The sequence below is a fragment of the Zootoca vivipara genome, chromosome 11 (assembly GCF_963506605.1).
Source record: "Zootoca vivipara chromosome 11, rZooViv1.1, whole genome shotgun sequence".
In the NCBI taxonomy this organism is placed as follows: domain Eukaryota; kingdom Metazoa; phylum Chordata; class Lepidosauria; order Squamata; family Lacertidae; genus Zootoca; species Zootoca vivipara.
In genome coordinates, this window is record NC_083286.1 from 1,338,935 (window position 1) to 1,355,365 (window position 16,431).

The 16,431-nt window shown below is 45.3% G+C and overlaps 1 protein-coding gene across 8 annotated transcripts in view; it reads left to right on the top strand.

The window, feature by feature from the left end:
* Positions 1–16,431, top strand: part of DOCK8 (dedicator of cytokinesis 8) — a 165,703-nt gene that overhangs the window by 37,579 nt on the left and 111,693 nt on the right. For 7 of the 8 annotated variants that reach the window (XR_009558306.1, XR_009558305.1, XR_009558307.1 and 4 more), the window contains 8 exons: positions 1,328–1,477; positions 3,409–3,489; positions 4,269–4,428; positions 5,804–5,943; positions 8,889–8,982; positions 10,205–10,367; positions 14,218–14,335; positions 14,741–14,811. Coding sequence is in view for 5 of the 8 variants with exons in the window: in XM_035100305.2 (XP_034956196.2) it covers positions 1,328–1,477; positions 3,409–3,489; positions 4,269–4,428; positions 5,804–5,943; positions 8,889–8,982; positions 10,205–10,367; positions 14,218–14,335; positions 14,741–14,811 (977 nt within the window). In the remaining 3 variants the exon portion in view is untranslated. The remainder of the gene's footprint in view (positions 1–1,327; positions 1,478–3,408; positions 3,490–4,268; positions 4,429–5,803; positions 5,944–8,888; positions 8,983–10,204; positions 10,368–14,217; positions 14,336–14,740; positions 14,812–16,431) is intronic. The other variant, XM_060280050.1, reaches the window with a different exon arrangement.

Below are 16,431 nucleotides of genomic sequence, written 5' to 3' on the forward strand. Positions count from 1 at the left end.
GCCCCTCTCACCTCACAGAGTGTTTGTTGTGGGGGAGGAAGGGAAAGGAGAATGTTAGCTGCTTTGAGACTCTTTTGGGGAGTGATAAAGCGGGATATCAAATCCAAACTCTTCTTCTTCTTCTTCTTCTTCTTCTTCTTCTTCTTCTTCTTCTTCTTCTTCTTCTTCTTCTTCTTCTTCTTCTTCTTCACAAGGCATTAGTTAACAACATCACCCCCTCCCTCATTTCAAAATTGTTCACATCTGAATGGTTGGGACTGTGCTTTGGGTGGTTACAGATGACTGTGGGAGATAGGAAGCCACATGGAAAGTTGGTCATGTTAGCACCTGAACACATGGTGAGGCAACCTTTATCAGAGCTCTGCAATCAGTTGAAGCAGTAAGGTAACAGAGGCCTGGGACATGTCCGGATGTAATAGGTAGCCATAGATTTTCCCGTAGCTGCATGCATGCTGCAAGAATATACTGACAAATGGTCACCACGCGGTAAATATCCTTTGGGTGTAGCCTATCCTTAAGTTTGCGTGACTCAACATTTTCACAACTGACAATAGTTTATGAACCATAATCAACCATAATAAGCTGCTTGCCATGTTTTGCAAAATAAAATCAGTCAGTATGAAATTAATTCAGCAGTTTCTAAAATGTGCTTTGAAAAAGCCACCCCCTTATTTATCCACTGCAATTAATTAGTCACAGAGATGGATGAGAAAGCAGGCCTGTTGCTGGGCATAACTAATTTAGGGCAATTGATTTCAGTGGGTCTGGTCTGAGTAGAATTTACTTGGCTAAAAACCTGTATGTGCATTTGTGTGGTTCTATCATTTTAACCTCACCATAATCCTGCAGAGGGGCCATTGGGATTAGAGAGAGTTCCTGAGTGTAAAAATTCATATTTCTCTGACTCCCCAGAGCCAAAATGACCACTGAAGCTGGAGTCTGTGTAATCTTACCTCTAAAGCAACTGGCTCTGTTTCAGTGCTTAAAACAACACACCAGAATTCACACACACATTAGTATAATAACAATAACAACAATAATAAATTTTTATTTGTATCCCGGCCGAGACTGGGCTCAGGGCGGCTAACATCAAATATATAACATTGATATAAAATCAAACAATAATTATATCACCTCTTAAAAATAAGTCAGTTGATGGCTTTCTGCAGGATTAGAGTTGGGAACAGCAAATGCTCATCAGGCCCAACTGTGTACGCTGATCTTATATGGGCCTGTGAGAATGCTGTGATTATTTACTTACGATAGGTTGCGCACCAGTTCCTGCAAGAGTTTTGAAATATCTTTTTGTTTTTACATTTTTTTAAAGATCTCAGAAAATTTTCATTGTGACTTGAACTCTGAACAGTTCAAAGGGTTCTTGCGATCACATGCCCCATGTATTGACTCATCTAGTCAGGCAAGGTCTGCAGTATTTTCTGTAACATATCCATCTCCGGATATCTATCTAGTAGTGAAGGTAAGTCATATTTGTATCTTAATTATGGATTTTAAAATCGTATTTTCTGACTCTAACTAGAACTGATGCAGAATAAGCAAACTTGTGTATATCAACTTTATGGAAAGATCGGACACGATAAAATTCTCTTGAGTCTACTGAGCATGACCTGGTTTGCACTGAGCCAAACGAAGACTTAGCAACACCATGGAAACTTGCAGGCGCCTGGAGAGGAGCACATGGCCCCTTGGCTCATGCTCAGTCTTATTTACTGCCACGCCATATGGAACATCAGGGGCACATGGTTAAGCTTTTTCTTCACTAACCAGACGTTGTAACAAAGATCAAACCTGGTCAGGGAGTAGAGAGCTTAACTGCAAACGTAGGTTCAGATTCTGTGAGACAGAATGGTTTCTAGCAGACTGTCACCTGTTCCGAAGGCATCAAAGCAAGGGATGGAGAAATAAGACCTCTGGGAAACTTGGAGATTCAGTTCCGCCTGAAGCCATGATGGGAGAAAACAACAGCTGGGAAGTAAAAGAGGCAACACCATAGATGGACAGAAGGAATCTCCATGGATATAACAGTTTTCACATGCAGGGCAGAATAATGATAATAGTTTGAGTTCCTCACTTGAAGCTTTATAAATGTATCTATTTTAACATCATGAATGGAAATCATTAATTATGTAGCTGTTGGCTAAGGGATTATTATTATAACTGAAATGTAAGTGATATTAATTAAGATTATAGAACGCAGTGATATAAGATCGGAAATGCAGCCAAACTAGGGCCGGCTCTAGGTGCAGTCCCGGTGGCGCGGGGTGCCAGGGCGCCGGGCCGGGGCGCTGCGCGATGAAGCCGCGCGGAAGCCGTGCTGCGCGCTGCGAGGGCGGGGGCGTTGGAGCAATCTCCGCGCCTCAGCGCCAGGACGCCCGACCTGCTCGAGACGGCCCTGAGCCAAACCATCATGCGGGGAGCCACTTTAATTAAGTAGATTGGCATTTTGAGAATTTTATAATTTGGGAATTAATTGTTATACAGTCATACCTCAGGTTACAGCCGCTTCAGGTTGCGTCTTTTCGGGTTGCACTCTGCACCGAACCCAGAAGTACCGGAACGGGTTACCTCCGGGTTTTGGCGCACACGCATGCACAGAAGTGCTAAATCACTGTAGTTATAATTTGGCTATTATTGGAGGTATATTGGAGAATTAACTTTAAAAATTTACACAAAAAAAGAGAAACACTGATTTAAAGCATTTACATACTTTTGTAAAGCTTCAAGTGATAATATAATACTGCTTTCATTTCATTCTGTGTATGACATTTCTAGTATATAATTTTCATTGACCTTATCCTCTGCCGTTTTCAATCCTCCCCATTTCCAAAGATGACCTTGAACAGCATTCCTTTTGGGTGCCTGCAGTGCTGTTGTGGTTGTTCTTCAATCCGTTGCTGGTTTCTCAAGATTAACTCAGCCCCTCCACTCCCCAGCTCAGCACTTCCTCTCTTTTTGTTGTTAAATATTTTTTATTAATTTTCACCTGCTTAGCACTTCCATCCCATAATACTCCAAAAGCAACAGTCCTTGCCTTATTTTCAACAAGTCTGAAGATCTCTCCATTTTCTTCTCCTTTGAATCTCATCAGCACAGGGAGGGGAGGGATTTCTCTCAGTACTGACCCAGGTTGTAATTAGGTAGTAACTATAGCTTACAGGGCCGTCTTAAGCATGTCAGGCGCCCGGGCACTGTGGTGCGAAGATCGCTCTGGTGCCCCCCCTCCCGCCCCGTTTCTCAACGCAGCACCCAGCCTTGCCTTAGAGCCGGCCCTGATAGCTTATGTTCCAAATTTTACTATGTTGACAAATACTGTACTAGCAATGTACTTTGTTAAATTTCATTTTCTTTTCGGTTTTTTGAAATCTCTTTTTTCTTTTTCTTTTTCGGTAGATTGAAAAAGTCCTTCAACAAGGCGAAATTGGAGATTGTGCAGAACCCTACCTGGTTCTAAAAGAAAGTGAAGTTGGGAAGGTACATATGATACAATAAAGATTTTTTTCAGTCTAAATTCAGTGCCTCAGGACTGTTGTGGTTTTTATCTATGTATAATAACTGGGGGGCTACGTTCCTGCTCTCTCTGCTTACACACTCCACCTACCATTCCCCCACATTTTGGCTTATTGTTGATTTTATTTATATATTGGCTGTTTCAAATACAGTGGTACCTCGATTTACAAAGACGATCCGCAGCCGTCTTTGTAAGTCGAGGTTTTCGGGTGTTGAAGCGCCACTATGGCACATGTGTGAAGTGCGATTTCGCGATTCTGCGCAAACATGCGCGCCAGGCGGACGTCCAGGGGTTATCGACTTCAGAAGTTGAAACTTTCAGAAGTCGAAGCGTTCGGATGTCAAGGTATGATTGTAGTTGTTTTTATCTGTTTTTCTACTGATGATTTTGTTGTTTTTTATAAACCAATTTGAGGTTTGTTTCCAATCAAAACAGTATATAAATCTTCTGAAATAAATAGATTAATAAATAAAATAGAGTAATGAATTAGCAAACCCTGTAGACTTTCCTCTTCCCATGTAATTAATAAGCTCATTTTTCTCCTTCCCAATCCCATTTCTGAAGCTATTTCTCTCTTCTATTCTGCCGCTTCGCTTTTCACACCAACCCTGTTCTAACAACCTTAATTTATGGCATCCATAGAGGAATTAACAGAGGTTGCTAGTGTGTGTTACAAACTAATTTTCAGAGTGTTTGGATCCATATCTGATTTTAGCTAACCCCCTTTTCTGCTTTCTTTCAGACCAAAGAAAAAATTGAGAAATTAAAAGTGAACGCTGAGTCCTTTTGCCAACGTTTGGGAAAGTATCGTATGCCTTTTGCTTGGGTTCCAATAAATTTAGCAAATTTCTTCAGTGTTTCAACACTTGAAAGAGATATAGCAGAGTTAGAAGTTTTAAATGGTAAGTTTAAATGTTGTGTGTATGTGTACATAAGAATTAATACTAAAGCAGGAAGTTTTAACAATATAATGTCAAGGAAGTGGCTTTGCTCCAGCCTCTAGATTATAATGTAATTTGTGTCCTGTATTTGTAAAGCATGTTTTGGCAGTTTACAAGGATATGAAGGAGAAAAAAGTATGGCAAAAAATAACAGTTACAGGTAGGTAGCTGTGTTGGTCTGAGTCGAAGCAAAATAAAAAAATTCCTTCAGTAGCACCTTAAAAACCAACTAAGTTTGTATTTTTAGTTTGGTATTTTGGTATGAGCTTTTGTGTGCATGCACACTTCTTCAGATTCTTCAGATATTCTTCAGATACCGTATCTGAAGAAGTGTGCATGCACATGAAAGCTCATACCAAAATAAAAACTTAGTTGGTCTTTAAGGTGCTACTAAATAATAACAGGCAATGCGGCCCTCCGGGGGGGGGGGGGGGACACAGTCTACAATTGGAGCTTAAAAGTGCACTACATAAGCACAGTCACCCTGTGAGAGTCGGATGGACAGTGATTGACTCTGTTGAAACCCAAAGGAATAGTACTAAACTTCTCAGTGAGGCCCACCGCGCTGGGAAACGGGGCGGGAGGGCGCCGGAGAGATCCGGCGCACCATGGCGCGAGGGGCGCTTAAGACGGCCCTGAGCTGATGTTCAGTTTGTATTGCTTGAAGGCGTGTCAGCAATCCCATCCAATCTACCGTAGGAGGAGATCTGCGCACCTCGTTCAGTCCCCTGGGCGGTGGGTCACTGGGTGGGTCATGTTTCTGTCATGTTCTTATGATTAGTGTAACTTCTGTTATTTTTCTTTAATTAAATCTACTCCTGAATATACTTTGCAGTCTCCTCAAAACGCTTTTTGTTGCGCAATAGTTACTCTGCTTAAATACACCAACAATGGGAAGGCTTTCTTGCCCTGTGGTAATACATTTAGCCCTGTAACAGGGGAATCATAATATTACAGCCTCTGGTTATATTTCCTTCAAGGCTGTTATGGAAATGAATGAAGTATGGAGGTGTTTACAATTTTCTTGAATTAAGTATGTGATATTCTTTACTGTATTTATTTATATACTGTTTAATTGTAAGACTTGCTTCTATGAAATATATATGTGTATATGTTAATAAAATTTGCAATCTTATCACATGCTATAACATAGGATACAATTGTTTCATTCTGCATTAAGTGATGTCTTCCAGCTTCAAGATGAGGTGATGGGAAATGTAAGCAAATGAGGAAGTCTTTCAGCTTTTTACATCCCAAAAGTGTGCAACATAACAATAGTAAAGTGATTAATTTTTTTTATTGAAACTAAGATGCATTTGAATTTTTTCCACTGAAGGCAAAGGGTCCACTGGTGACAGAAAATCAATGGCAATGCAAGGTAGAAGACTTTCTGAAAGAAGCCTTGGATTGGAGGACGTTCCTGCCTTGCCAACCTTCAAAAACACCACTCTGACTTTGAACACATTTTTTAAACAGGTATAGTATAGACCAGGCATCCCCAGACCACTGGTCCTCTTAGCTAGGAATCATGGGAATTGTAGGCCAAAACATCTGGAGGGCCGCAGTTTGAGGATGCCTGGTATAGACTGACATCTTCAAGATTTCTATGGTTTCACCCCTCCAGTTACCTAGAAACAAATAGCATGAAAAGTAAGGGGAGTACTTTTACCACTGTATTTTGGGTAGTAACATAGAGGAAATTGAAAATACCAGTATGCAATTTTTGAGTTTTTCTTATCTAATAAATATTGAAAACAAAAAAGTTCAGTATTTTTAATTCTGTTGCAGAATTATGAATTGTTTAAGCTGTAACTTTAGCCCCACTTCCCTGGGAATAAGCTCAATTGAATTCAGTAGGACTTATTTTGAGTAGACAAAAGTTCTCTTCTGTCAAGGCAGTTAAAATAACTTAGCTCCCATCAAACTTTTTCAAACTACAGTGGAACCTCGGTTTATGAACACCTCGGTTTATGAATTTTCGGTTTATGAACGCCGCGGACCCATCTGGAACGGATTAATTCATTTTCCATTACTTTCAATGGGAAAGTTCGCTTCAGTTTATGAACGCTTCAGTTTATGAACATACTTACAGAACCAATTACACCCATGCTTCAGTTTATGAACATTTCAGTTTAAGTACTCCGCGGACCCGTCTGGAACGGATTAATCCACTTTCCATTACTTTCAATGGGAAAGTTCGCTTCAGTTTATGAACGCTTCAGTTTAAGTACTCCGCGGACTGTCTGGAACGGATTAATCCACTTTCCATTACTTTCAGTGGGAAAGTTCGCTTCATTTTATGAACGCTTCTGTTTATGAACAGACTTCCGGAACCAATTGTGTTCATAAACCGAGGTACCACTGTATATACCTTCCAAAATGAGTAAAATTTTGAATATATTATATTTTGCTTAGTTTTTGTGATTGTGCGTTTCTTTTTGATAATTTTTTTGAATGCTATATTTTTGTAAGTAAACACAAGGGATAAACTGAGTTGTATTTAACAGTGATACATAATTAGTATCAAGGTACATGATAAACATGAACATGGAACATTGATACCTACCATGGGTGTACCTAGCACGGGGCAGGGGGGGCATCTGCCCCTCCCTAGAAGCAGGGCCGGTGCAGCCGTGGGAGGGGCACGGAAGCGGGCCTTCCGCCAGCATCGCAGCCGTGGCCCCAGAACGCAGCCGGGAAGCGCGCCATGCCTAGCATTCAAGGAGCTGTGGTTAGGCGGCTGTATTTGGGGGGCAACCACTAGGGAGCACTTTAGGGACCCAAGGGCTGCGATCCGGCCCGTGCCGCATTGCTGCTGAAGGTGCGATAAGGAAGAAGGAGGCTGCGCTGCCGCCGCGGCAAACAATGCTGTGGATGGCAGCCGTGGGCGAGAGCGGCGCTGCCGGTGGGGCTGATGGGCAGAGGCAGAGCATAGCCCGGTGGAGGGCAAGTTCGGCGTTCCCGCCCACCGCGCCGCGCCCTCCCTCCAGCTCCCCGTCGCGCCCTCTGACAAGGCCAAGCGCGGCGGGGAACTAGAGAGCGCGGCGGGAAGCTGGAGGGCGCAGCGCAGCGCGGCGGGCGGGAACGTCGAACTCGCGCTCCACTGGGCTGTGCTCCGCCTCTGCCCACCAGCCCCGCTGGCAGCGCCGCTATGAGGAAGGCAGCGTGGAAGGAGTCCAAGCCAGAAGAGGCTCGCCAGCCGCAGAAGCAGCAGGTAGCAAGGAAGCGCCGCCCGCGCAATTCGGACAGCGCGAGTCCGGGGCGCACTGGCCGGCGGGCAGGTAAAAGCGCCACCCTTGCCAGGAGCGCTTGGCAGCTCTGCCCACAGCCAAGGCCCTGCCCGTCTCGCGCTGGTGGCAGAGTTGGAAGGAACCACAGGAGCCCACTCTTTGGCACCGTGGGGGCTTCAGCCCTCACACTAGAAATATGAGAGAGTCGGGACCTCACCAAGTTGATGAGCGTTCCCATTCAAACAGCGCGCGTACACTGTGTCATGTGAAAGATTGTGTGCGGCGCTCCACCTGGGCTCCGTAGCCCCGCCTACGTCCACACTTTGTGGCCCCTTCCCTCCCGTGCCTTGGCCCCGCCCCTTCCCCCCCTAGTTTTGATCCTGGGTACGCCCCTGATACCTACCAGACCTAAGTCACCCATTATGTCATAGTGCAGGTATCCCCAAACTGTGGCCCTCCAGATGTTTTGGCCTACAACTCCCATGATCCCTAGCTAACAGGACCAGTGGTCAGGGATGATGGGAATTGTAGTACAAAACATCTGGAGGGCCGAGGTTTGGGGATGCCTGTCATAGGGTTTCATATAGTTAGCTGCAAAAGAATATCTTTGATCTATATATATATAAATGGGAAAAGGACATGTGGGTGTGTTTCTACTTTTCACCAAAACCGCTTGACCGATTGAGGTGAAATTTTGACACAACAGCACATGCGAATGTCCGAAGGATATAGGAAAGTTTGCTAAAACAGATGTCACACCTCCGCCAGGTAAAACCCCCAAAACTCCCTGTTCCAGAACGCACCACTCAGCCAAAAGTGCATGCTGGGAAAAGAACCAGGTTAAAAACCAGCACCCTCTAGCGGCTGCTACATTGGTACTGCACCTATAAAACCTTCCCTCTCAACAGCACCTTGGCTCCCGTTTACATACTAGGCCGAAGCCTTTACAGACTAGGCCAAATGGAGGTACTGACTCGCCTGGGTGAGGGTTGGGGGGGGGATGGGATAGGTCAGGACACGGTGGGACCAGTCACAGGGATGAGCTGGGGTGGGGGGAGAAGGGGGCGTGATATATCATGGGTCGGGAAAGAGAGGGGGAAATCACAGGGATGGGCCACAGCAACACGTGGCAGGGCCAGCTAGTTATATATATAATCATGAGACTGTTGTCAAATTTCTCGCTGTTTACAGGAAGGAGATCGGCTGACTGATGAAGACTTATTCAAGTTCTTAGCTGATTACAAGAGATCGTCTTCTTTGCAGAGAAGAGTGAAATCTATACCGGGTACTTTTAATATTAAATCTAGGTCCAGCCATATACAGTGACTGGATTCAGATAGGCTTACCCAGCTCCTTAAGCGATGGCTTATTATCCTGGTTTGTTCACTGACATTAAGCCACTGTCCACCATTTTGGACGCAGTGAGGAATTTGGGATTACAGTAATACAAGTCAGGAATGAAATACCTAAAGATGATGGCTGAAGGAAGAAAATTCCGCACAGCACTTCAAGAAAGGGAGGCTCAGGAGGAAACCCTGGTTTGTCAAGCTGAGAAAGATTACCCAAACCTGGCCAAGTTTGTTTCTTGGGATTCCAGAGGTGTTGGAGCAGGCAAGCTGTATTCCTGCTCCTGGGGATTTGCCTTGAAGGATTCATCTGTTCTCCTTGCCACCCTGGACTTCTTCTCCTGGGCTGAGGATACCTTACCCCAGTTCATGTCATTCTCCTACAGTTATAATTTTCCTTAATCAATGCTTTAGGGAAGTTTTTAATATTTAATATTTAATGCTGTATTGTTTAATATTCGATTGGAAGCTGCCCAGAGTGGCTGGGGAGACTCAGCCAGATGGGTGGGGTACAAATAAATTATTATTATTATTATTATTATTATTATTATTATTATTATTATTATTTTTACCTCTCCTCCCCATTCCCATTTGTTCCCCACTGCATCATATGGCAGGTGCCCCTGTGAGAATCACCTCATGATAAATATTCTGTGGAGGATGGGGTACCCAGTGTTCACACTCTCAGCCAGGGGTCAGCAACCTTCTTCAGCCATGGGTCGGTCCACTGTCCCTCAGACCATGTGGTGGGCTGGACTGTATTTGGGGGGGGGGGGCGTGAACGAATTCCTATGCCCCACAAATAACCCAGAGATGCATTTTAAATAAAATTGCACATTCTATTAATGTAAAAACACCAGGCAGGCCCCACAAATAACCCAGAGATGCATTTTAAATAAAAGGACACATTCTACTCATGTAAAAACACGCTGATTCCCGGACCGTCCATGGGCCGGATTGAGAAGGTGACTGGGCCACATCTGGCCCCCGGGCCTTAGGTTGCCTACCCCTGTCGCAGTCATCTCAGGCTGTGTAAATGCTGAGACTATATGTGAATCGGAGTGTATTGACCTGTCTCATTTGTTAGATTTGGCATTTTCTTCCGTCTTGTTTATTTTTAATAAAGCATTTGTCTTTCATGTTACTATATTTTGTTTCAAGGATTGCTCAAGTTGGAGATCTCCCCAGTTTCAGAAGCTCTCAGTTGCTGCCTCAGCCCAGAGTTGTTGCTGGTGAAGCCATTCCCTGAAAACCGCAGTCGGCCTCATAAAGAGATTCTGGAGTTTCCAGTACGAGAAGTCTATGTCCCCCATACTGTATATAGGTAAGAGCAGGGGTCAGCAAACTTTTTCAGCAGGGGGCTAGTCCACTGTCCCTCAGACCTTCTGGGGGGCCGGACTATATATTTTTTTGGGGGGGAATGGACGAATTCCTATGCCCCACAAATAACTCAGAGATGCATTTTAAATAAAAGGACACATTCTACTCATGTAAAAACATGCTGATTCCCGGACCGTCCGCGTGCCGGATTTTGAAGGTGATTGGGCCGCATCCGGTTAAATCTGAGACTAGGCAGGGGGTGCAGAAGACAACTGCCATCTGTCCCGAGTCTGTGTGCATGTCAATGCATGTCCATGAACACTTAATACATCATCCAGCACACTGCCTGCAATTGCACACGTTGAATAGTCAGCAGCCAAATAAGTGTTTGTTCAGTATTGTATGCTGTTTGCTTATACGTCTGTGCAGAATAGGCTATGAATTAATGAATACAGCTTATAAATGGCTGAGACTTTTGGAATGTGCAGTGGGGGTGCAGTGGATGGGCAATCTGGGAGTGATCTTGACATGGAAACAAGAGTCTGACACAGTACATTGTGTGCTCATTACTCCAGTTACTCCATTCAGGACCAGGGAGTCCTCCACACCCGCCCGCCTCCTGTCCCCCACAAACAGTACTTCTGTCTTGTCAGGATTCAACCTCAATCAGTTGGCCACTATCCATCCTCCAACTGCCTCCAGGCACTCACACAGGACCTTCACTGCCTTCACTAGTTCTGATTTGAAAGAGGTAGAGCTGGGTATCATCCGCATACTGATGGACACCCAGCCCAAACCCCCTGATGATCTCTCCCAGTGGCTGCATGTAGATGTTAAAAAGCATGGGGGAGAGGACGGAACCCTGAGGCACCCCACAAGTGAGAGCCCCGGGGTCCGAACATTTATCCCCCCCCACTTTCTGAACACGGCCCAGGAGAAAGGAGCGGAATCACTGTATAACAGTGCCCCCAGCTCCCAGCCCCTCTATATGGTCCAGAAGGATGTTATGGTCGATGGTATCAAAAGCCGTTGAGAGATCCAGCAGAACTAGGAAATAGCTCTCACCTTTGTCCCTAGCCCACCGGAGATCATCAACTGGTGCAACCAAGTTTCAGTCCCATGATGAGGCCTGAATTCCGACTGGAAGGGATCCAAATGGTCCACTTCTTCCAGGCGTGCCTGGAGTTGTTCAGCAACCACTTGCTCAAGAATAGAAGATTTGAGACTGGGCAGCATCTAAAGATGGTTTTTTAAGAAGCGGTTTGATAACCGCCTCTTTCAGTGGGTCTGGGAAGGCTCCCCCACCAGGATGGGCAAGGATCAAGGAGACAGGTGGTTGGTTTCACTCGTCCAAGCAGCCTGTCACATCCTCAGAGGTAACAGATTGGAATTGATCCCATGTAACTTGACTAGACGCGGGTGGTGCTGTGGTCTAAACCACAGAGCCCTAGGGCTTGCTGATCAGAAGGTCAGTGGTTCAAATCCCCGTGATGGGGTCAGCTCCCGTTGCTCGATCCCAGTTCCTGCCAACCTAGCAGTTCGAAAGCATGTCAAAATGCAAGTAGCTAAATAGGTACCACTCCGGCGGGAAGGTAAACGGCATTTCCGTGCGCTGCTCTGGTTCGCCAGAAGTGGATTTATCATGCTGGCCACATGACCTGGAAGCTGTACGCCGGCTCCCTCAGCCAATAGAGCGATACGAGTGGCACAACCCCAGAGTCGGTCACGACTGGACCTAATGGTCAGGGGTCCCTTTACCTTTAACTTGACCAGACAGGGCTCTACCACTCTTCTGCCCTGGCTCTGCTCCCACGGTGGAGTCTACCTCTTCCTGAATCGGAGTGACTATCTGCAAAATCATTGCAGGAGATCATGTGGCCTGTACTGGGCCCCAATGGAGCAGGTGGTTCCGCTAAATTGTGCACCACCTGAAAAAGTCTCCTGCTACTGTTTTCTGCAGATGCAATAGAGGCGCTGAAGAAGGTCTTATTTGCCGTCAACATTGAGCTCTAACCAGAGTCTGGTCAGCTTCAGAATGAGTTATCCGCCACCGGCGCTCTAGCCGTCTCAGCGATTGTTTCATTGCCCTCAGCTCCATGGAAAACCACAGGGCTGTCCGGGCTCCATGCAATCGGAGAGGGCACTTCGGAGCCAGACAGTCAATAGCCCTGGTTAGCTCCACATTCCAGCGGGCCACCAGGGAATCGGCTGAAAGGCCATCATCATGGGATAAAGCGTCCCCTACCACTCTCTGGAAACCATTTGGATCCATTAAGTAGTGGGAGCGGACCATCCAATTTGGTCCCACCTCCCTGCAGAGCGGAAGAGTTGCAGAGAAGTGGCAATGAACATTCACCCTATGATTCCTTACCTTTTATAGAACATCTTTTGTCACAGATTCTTCCCTTCACAAAAATGAGGTTTATTTCTTTCCCAATAAAATTGCCTCAGAGTTACATTAACTTAGATCCTGAATACTAGGGGGGATTGAAGGATTAGCAGAAAAGTAATGTGCTTGAACTTCCCCTTCCTTGGCATCAAAGCCAGAGGATGAATTCATGTGTCCTTTCTTGTATCAGCATCTTCAAAACAGTAATGGTTTTGTCAGAGAACTATTATCCTCTTCTAATAAAGAGCAAAACAGAAACAAAACATTAGTTTGATACATTCAAAATGCCTTCTGTCAAAACAACAACACCAAAACCTATTATAGTTAATGCAAAAACAGAAAACGTGTGATCTACAGCTACTAATTGTGATAGCATAGGCCTGATGAAGTTTTATTTCTCTAGTAGAAATGCCTGAAATTGCCTAATCTACTGTTTCCACACCACTCTTCTGTGTACTCAGTAATTTGGGGTGCAAATTCTAGAATACAGATGAAGATTATTAATTTTTGCTTGAAGGCCAGATTTCCTCTGGGGGCCGCAAGCCAGCAGTGGGTGTGACCAAGACAAAAGTGGGCACCCCCATCTTACTCACAGTGTGTGCATGTACACACATACAGTACAGCACATCCCACCCACTCAAATGCATGCATTCCCCACACACAGACACGCATAATGTGTAAATCAGTAATTTGGATCAAAGTATATATTCCTCTGTTGCCCACCGCCAAATAATCTAGAGAAATGCCAAGGACGCCGTCCTCAGTACCAATTGGCATTAATGCCAAACCAGTTGTTGTAATACAGTTCAAGCGGCCTTTGTTTGGCTCACTTCTCCAAAAGGATATGGGAGAATGTGATGCTAATGTCTAATACCAAGATGGAGGTCTATCAAGCTGCTTTATGAAAGTGAGTCATGAGCACTGGTGCCAACTTCGGGTGTCCTGGGTGCCTGGGCACCCACAATTCTTGTGTTGTGGGTGCCCGGCCTCTGCCCCCGCACTACCTTTGCCCCTCTTGCCACTGCGTCACCCCAGCACCGCCCAGCATTCTGCCCTGCCACCACTGCCCAGCCTTCTTCCCCCGCCACCAGCACCGCCTTAACTCCAGCCCTGAGGTGCCGTGGTGGTGACTGGGCTGGGGCCTGTGTCTTCATCACGGGGCCTTCGTTGGGGCCCACTGTGGCCCCAGATGGAGGTTTTGCAGCGGCCAGAGTCCTCATGGCGGAAGTGCAGGTGGGTGGTGGCACTGGAACACGCAGTGTGTGCATGCTGGGCAGCCAAGGTGGGGGGCCCAAGTTGGTGCAGTGTGGGGCAAGGTACAACCATCAGGAGTGACACCTCAACTCATTCGACATGTGCTGCATCAGGAGGATTGAGGGTATCAAATGGCAGGAGAGAATTCTAAACAAATACAAAAGTGACATAAAATTATCTCTTGGTTTTCTGAAATTTCATTTCCCCCCAGAAATCTTCTATATGTGTATCCACAACGGCTGAATTTTGCAAACCGCCTGGCTTCAGGCCGAAATATTACCATCAAGATACAGTTTATGTGTGGAGAAGACCCTGCCTGTGCAATGCCGGTAAGATTGTCTATTGTACGTTTCTAGCCAAAATAAAAATGGAGAGCATTTTAAATTTAAAAGTAGTCCATTAATTTCAGGGTAAGGCTGAGCCAATTTATAACAGCATATATTTACTAGGTGGCAAAACAGATCAGATACTAGCCTAGCTAATTAAAGCTGAAATTAACTATGGTGAGATCTAAATGCAATAATAAATATTTTTAAAATGTTCATGACCACCAATTAAAGCCACTTCTGTTAAGAAGTCAACTTTAGTTTTTATATTTTAAATTAGCATTTGCATGACCTGACTCTGTTTTCAAATGAATGCTTAATACTGATGCATTATGTTATAACCATAAGCTTTATGTCTTGGTCACTTTTAAATTAATGTTGTTTAATGTATTATGTTTTGTCATGTAGGTCATTTTTGGGAAATCCTCAAGTGCAGAATTTGTTGCAGAGGTTTGCACACCTGTTACATATCATAACAAGTAAGGTTACCATTACCATCTATGGCATGGGCTGGCAAACTGGAACCAGCAAGGGAAACCCACATGACCTGAAGGTGCTGCTGTGCAATGCCAGGTCAATGATGAACAAAACCACTGCCATCCATGACCTGATTGTGGATGGAGGATTTGACCTGGCATGTGTGACAGAGACCTGGTTGGATGAAGCAGATGGGCCTGTCCTTGCCACTGCTTGTCCACCAGGTTTCTCTTACGCACAGCAACCCAGGTCATGTGGGCGGGGAGGGGGCGGTTGCAGTGATTTTTAGGAATTCATTAGCTTGCACCAAGTGTCCTTTTGGGAAGACCCAGTTCTCTGAGTGCATGTTCTGGAAGTTGGGCAATAGGGACAGTACAGGATTCCTTCTGGTGTACCGACCTCCCCACTGCACCAAGGATTCCCTGCCCGAGCTGCTTTAGGTTGTGGCAGATGTTCTCCTGGAGACACCTAGTTTGGTTGTCCTGGGGGATTTTAACATCCATGCTGACACGAATTTACAATGGGCCGCTCGGGACTTCGTGGAAAGCATGGCCTCCATGGGGCTGTCCCTGAATAAGTTTGGCGCAACTCATAGATGTGGACATGCCTTGGACCTGGTGTTCACCTCTACGGATGTTGGCGATCTGACACTAAGTAAAAGTGAAACAAAGGAAGTGTCATGGTCAGATCACTTCCTGGTGCAACAGGACTTCTCCGTGACCCTTACCCTCTGCAGGGAGGTGGGACTGATTCAGATGTTCCGCTCACACCACTTAATGGATCCAATTGGCTTCCAGAGAGTGGTAGGGGATGTTTTATCCCATGTTGATGGCCTTTCAGCTAAAGGAGAGCTGCGCGCTCTCTCTCTCACACACTGTGTGTGTGTGTGTGTGTGTGTGTGTGTGTTTGCATGCTGGCTTGCCATCCTTCCCATGGGAACTGGAACTGCTGCACCCTGCCTGGTAGGAGGGGGACACCCCCCATTAGGAACTGGATCCTAGCCTGCACCGTTTTGGCAAATGGGGATGCAGGCTGGGACTTGGGCTCTGCCAGGGGGCCAAGCGGGCCGAGCCAATGGAGGTATGTATTTTGTTAAAAATATTGATTTATAACTAACTCTTCAGGTTTTATGGAAGCGACTATCATTTGTTATTATTTTTATCATAAACTCAGCCAAATATAATAGGTTTAAGTTGAAGAATGACAATGGGAGAGTTTGGTAGATCATTGTCAGTTTTTGATATTGGAAAGTGGGTCAAACCTTGCTGGAAGTTGGACACGCCTGGTCTAGGAGATCAGGTGCTGTTAAACAAGCAATCGCAGTCCTTTTTTATTATATTTTTTATTAAATAAATTTAACAGAGCAATTTATCAATCAGTATAGCCAATTATGTTTTCCCCCTTTCCCCCCTCCCCTCCCTCCCCCTCACGCCCTACGGCTGCTTCCCTCAGCTCCCCCCTCTGGTTTATGTTCTCTGCATGTTATAACATTGTACATATCTACCTTATCTATCCTATTCTCCTAATTCTATCTTATTCTCCTAATAAATTATGGATGTTTATTCAAAACCTGCCAAGGAGTCCAAGTTCTTTTGTTGTCTTTTTAAATAACTTGTAAAAAG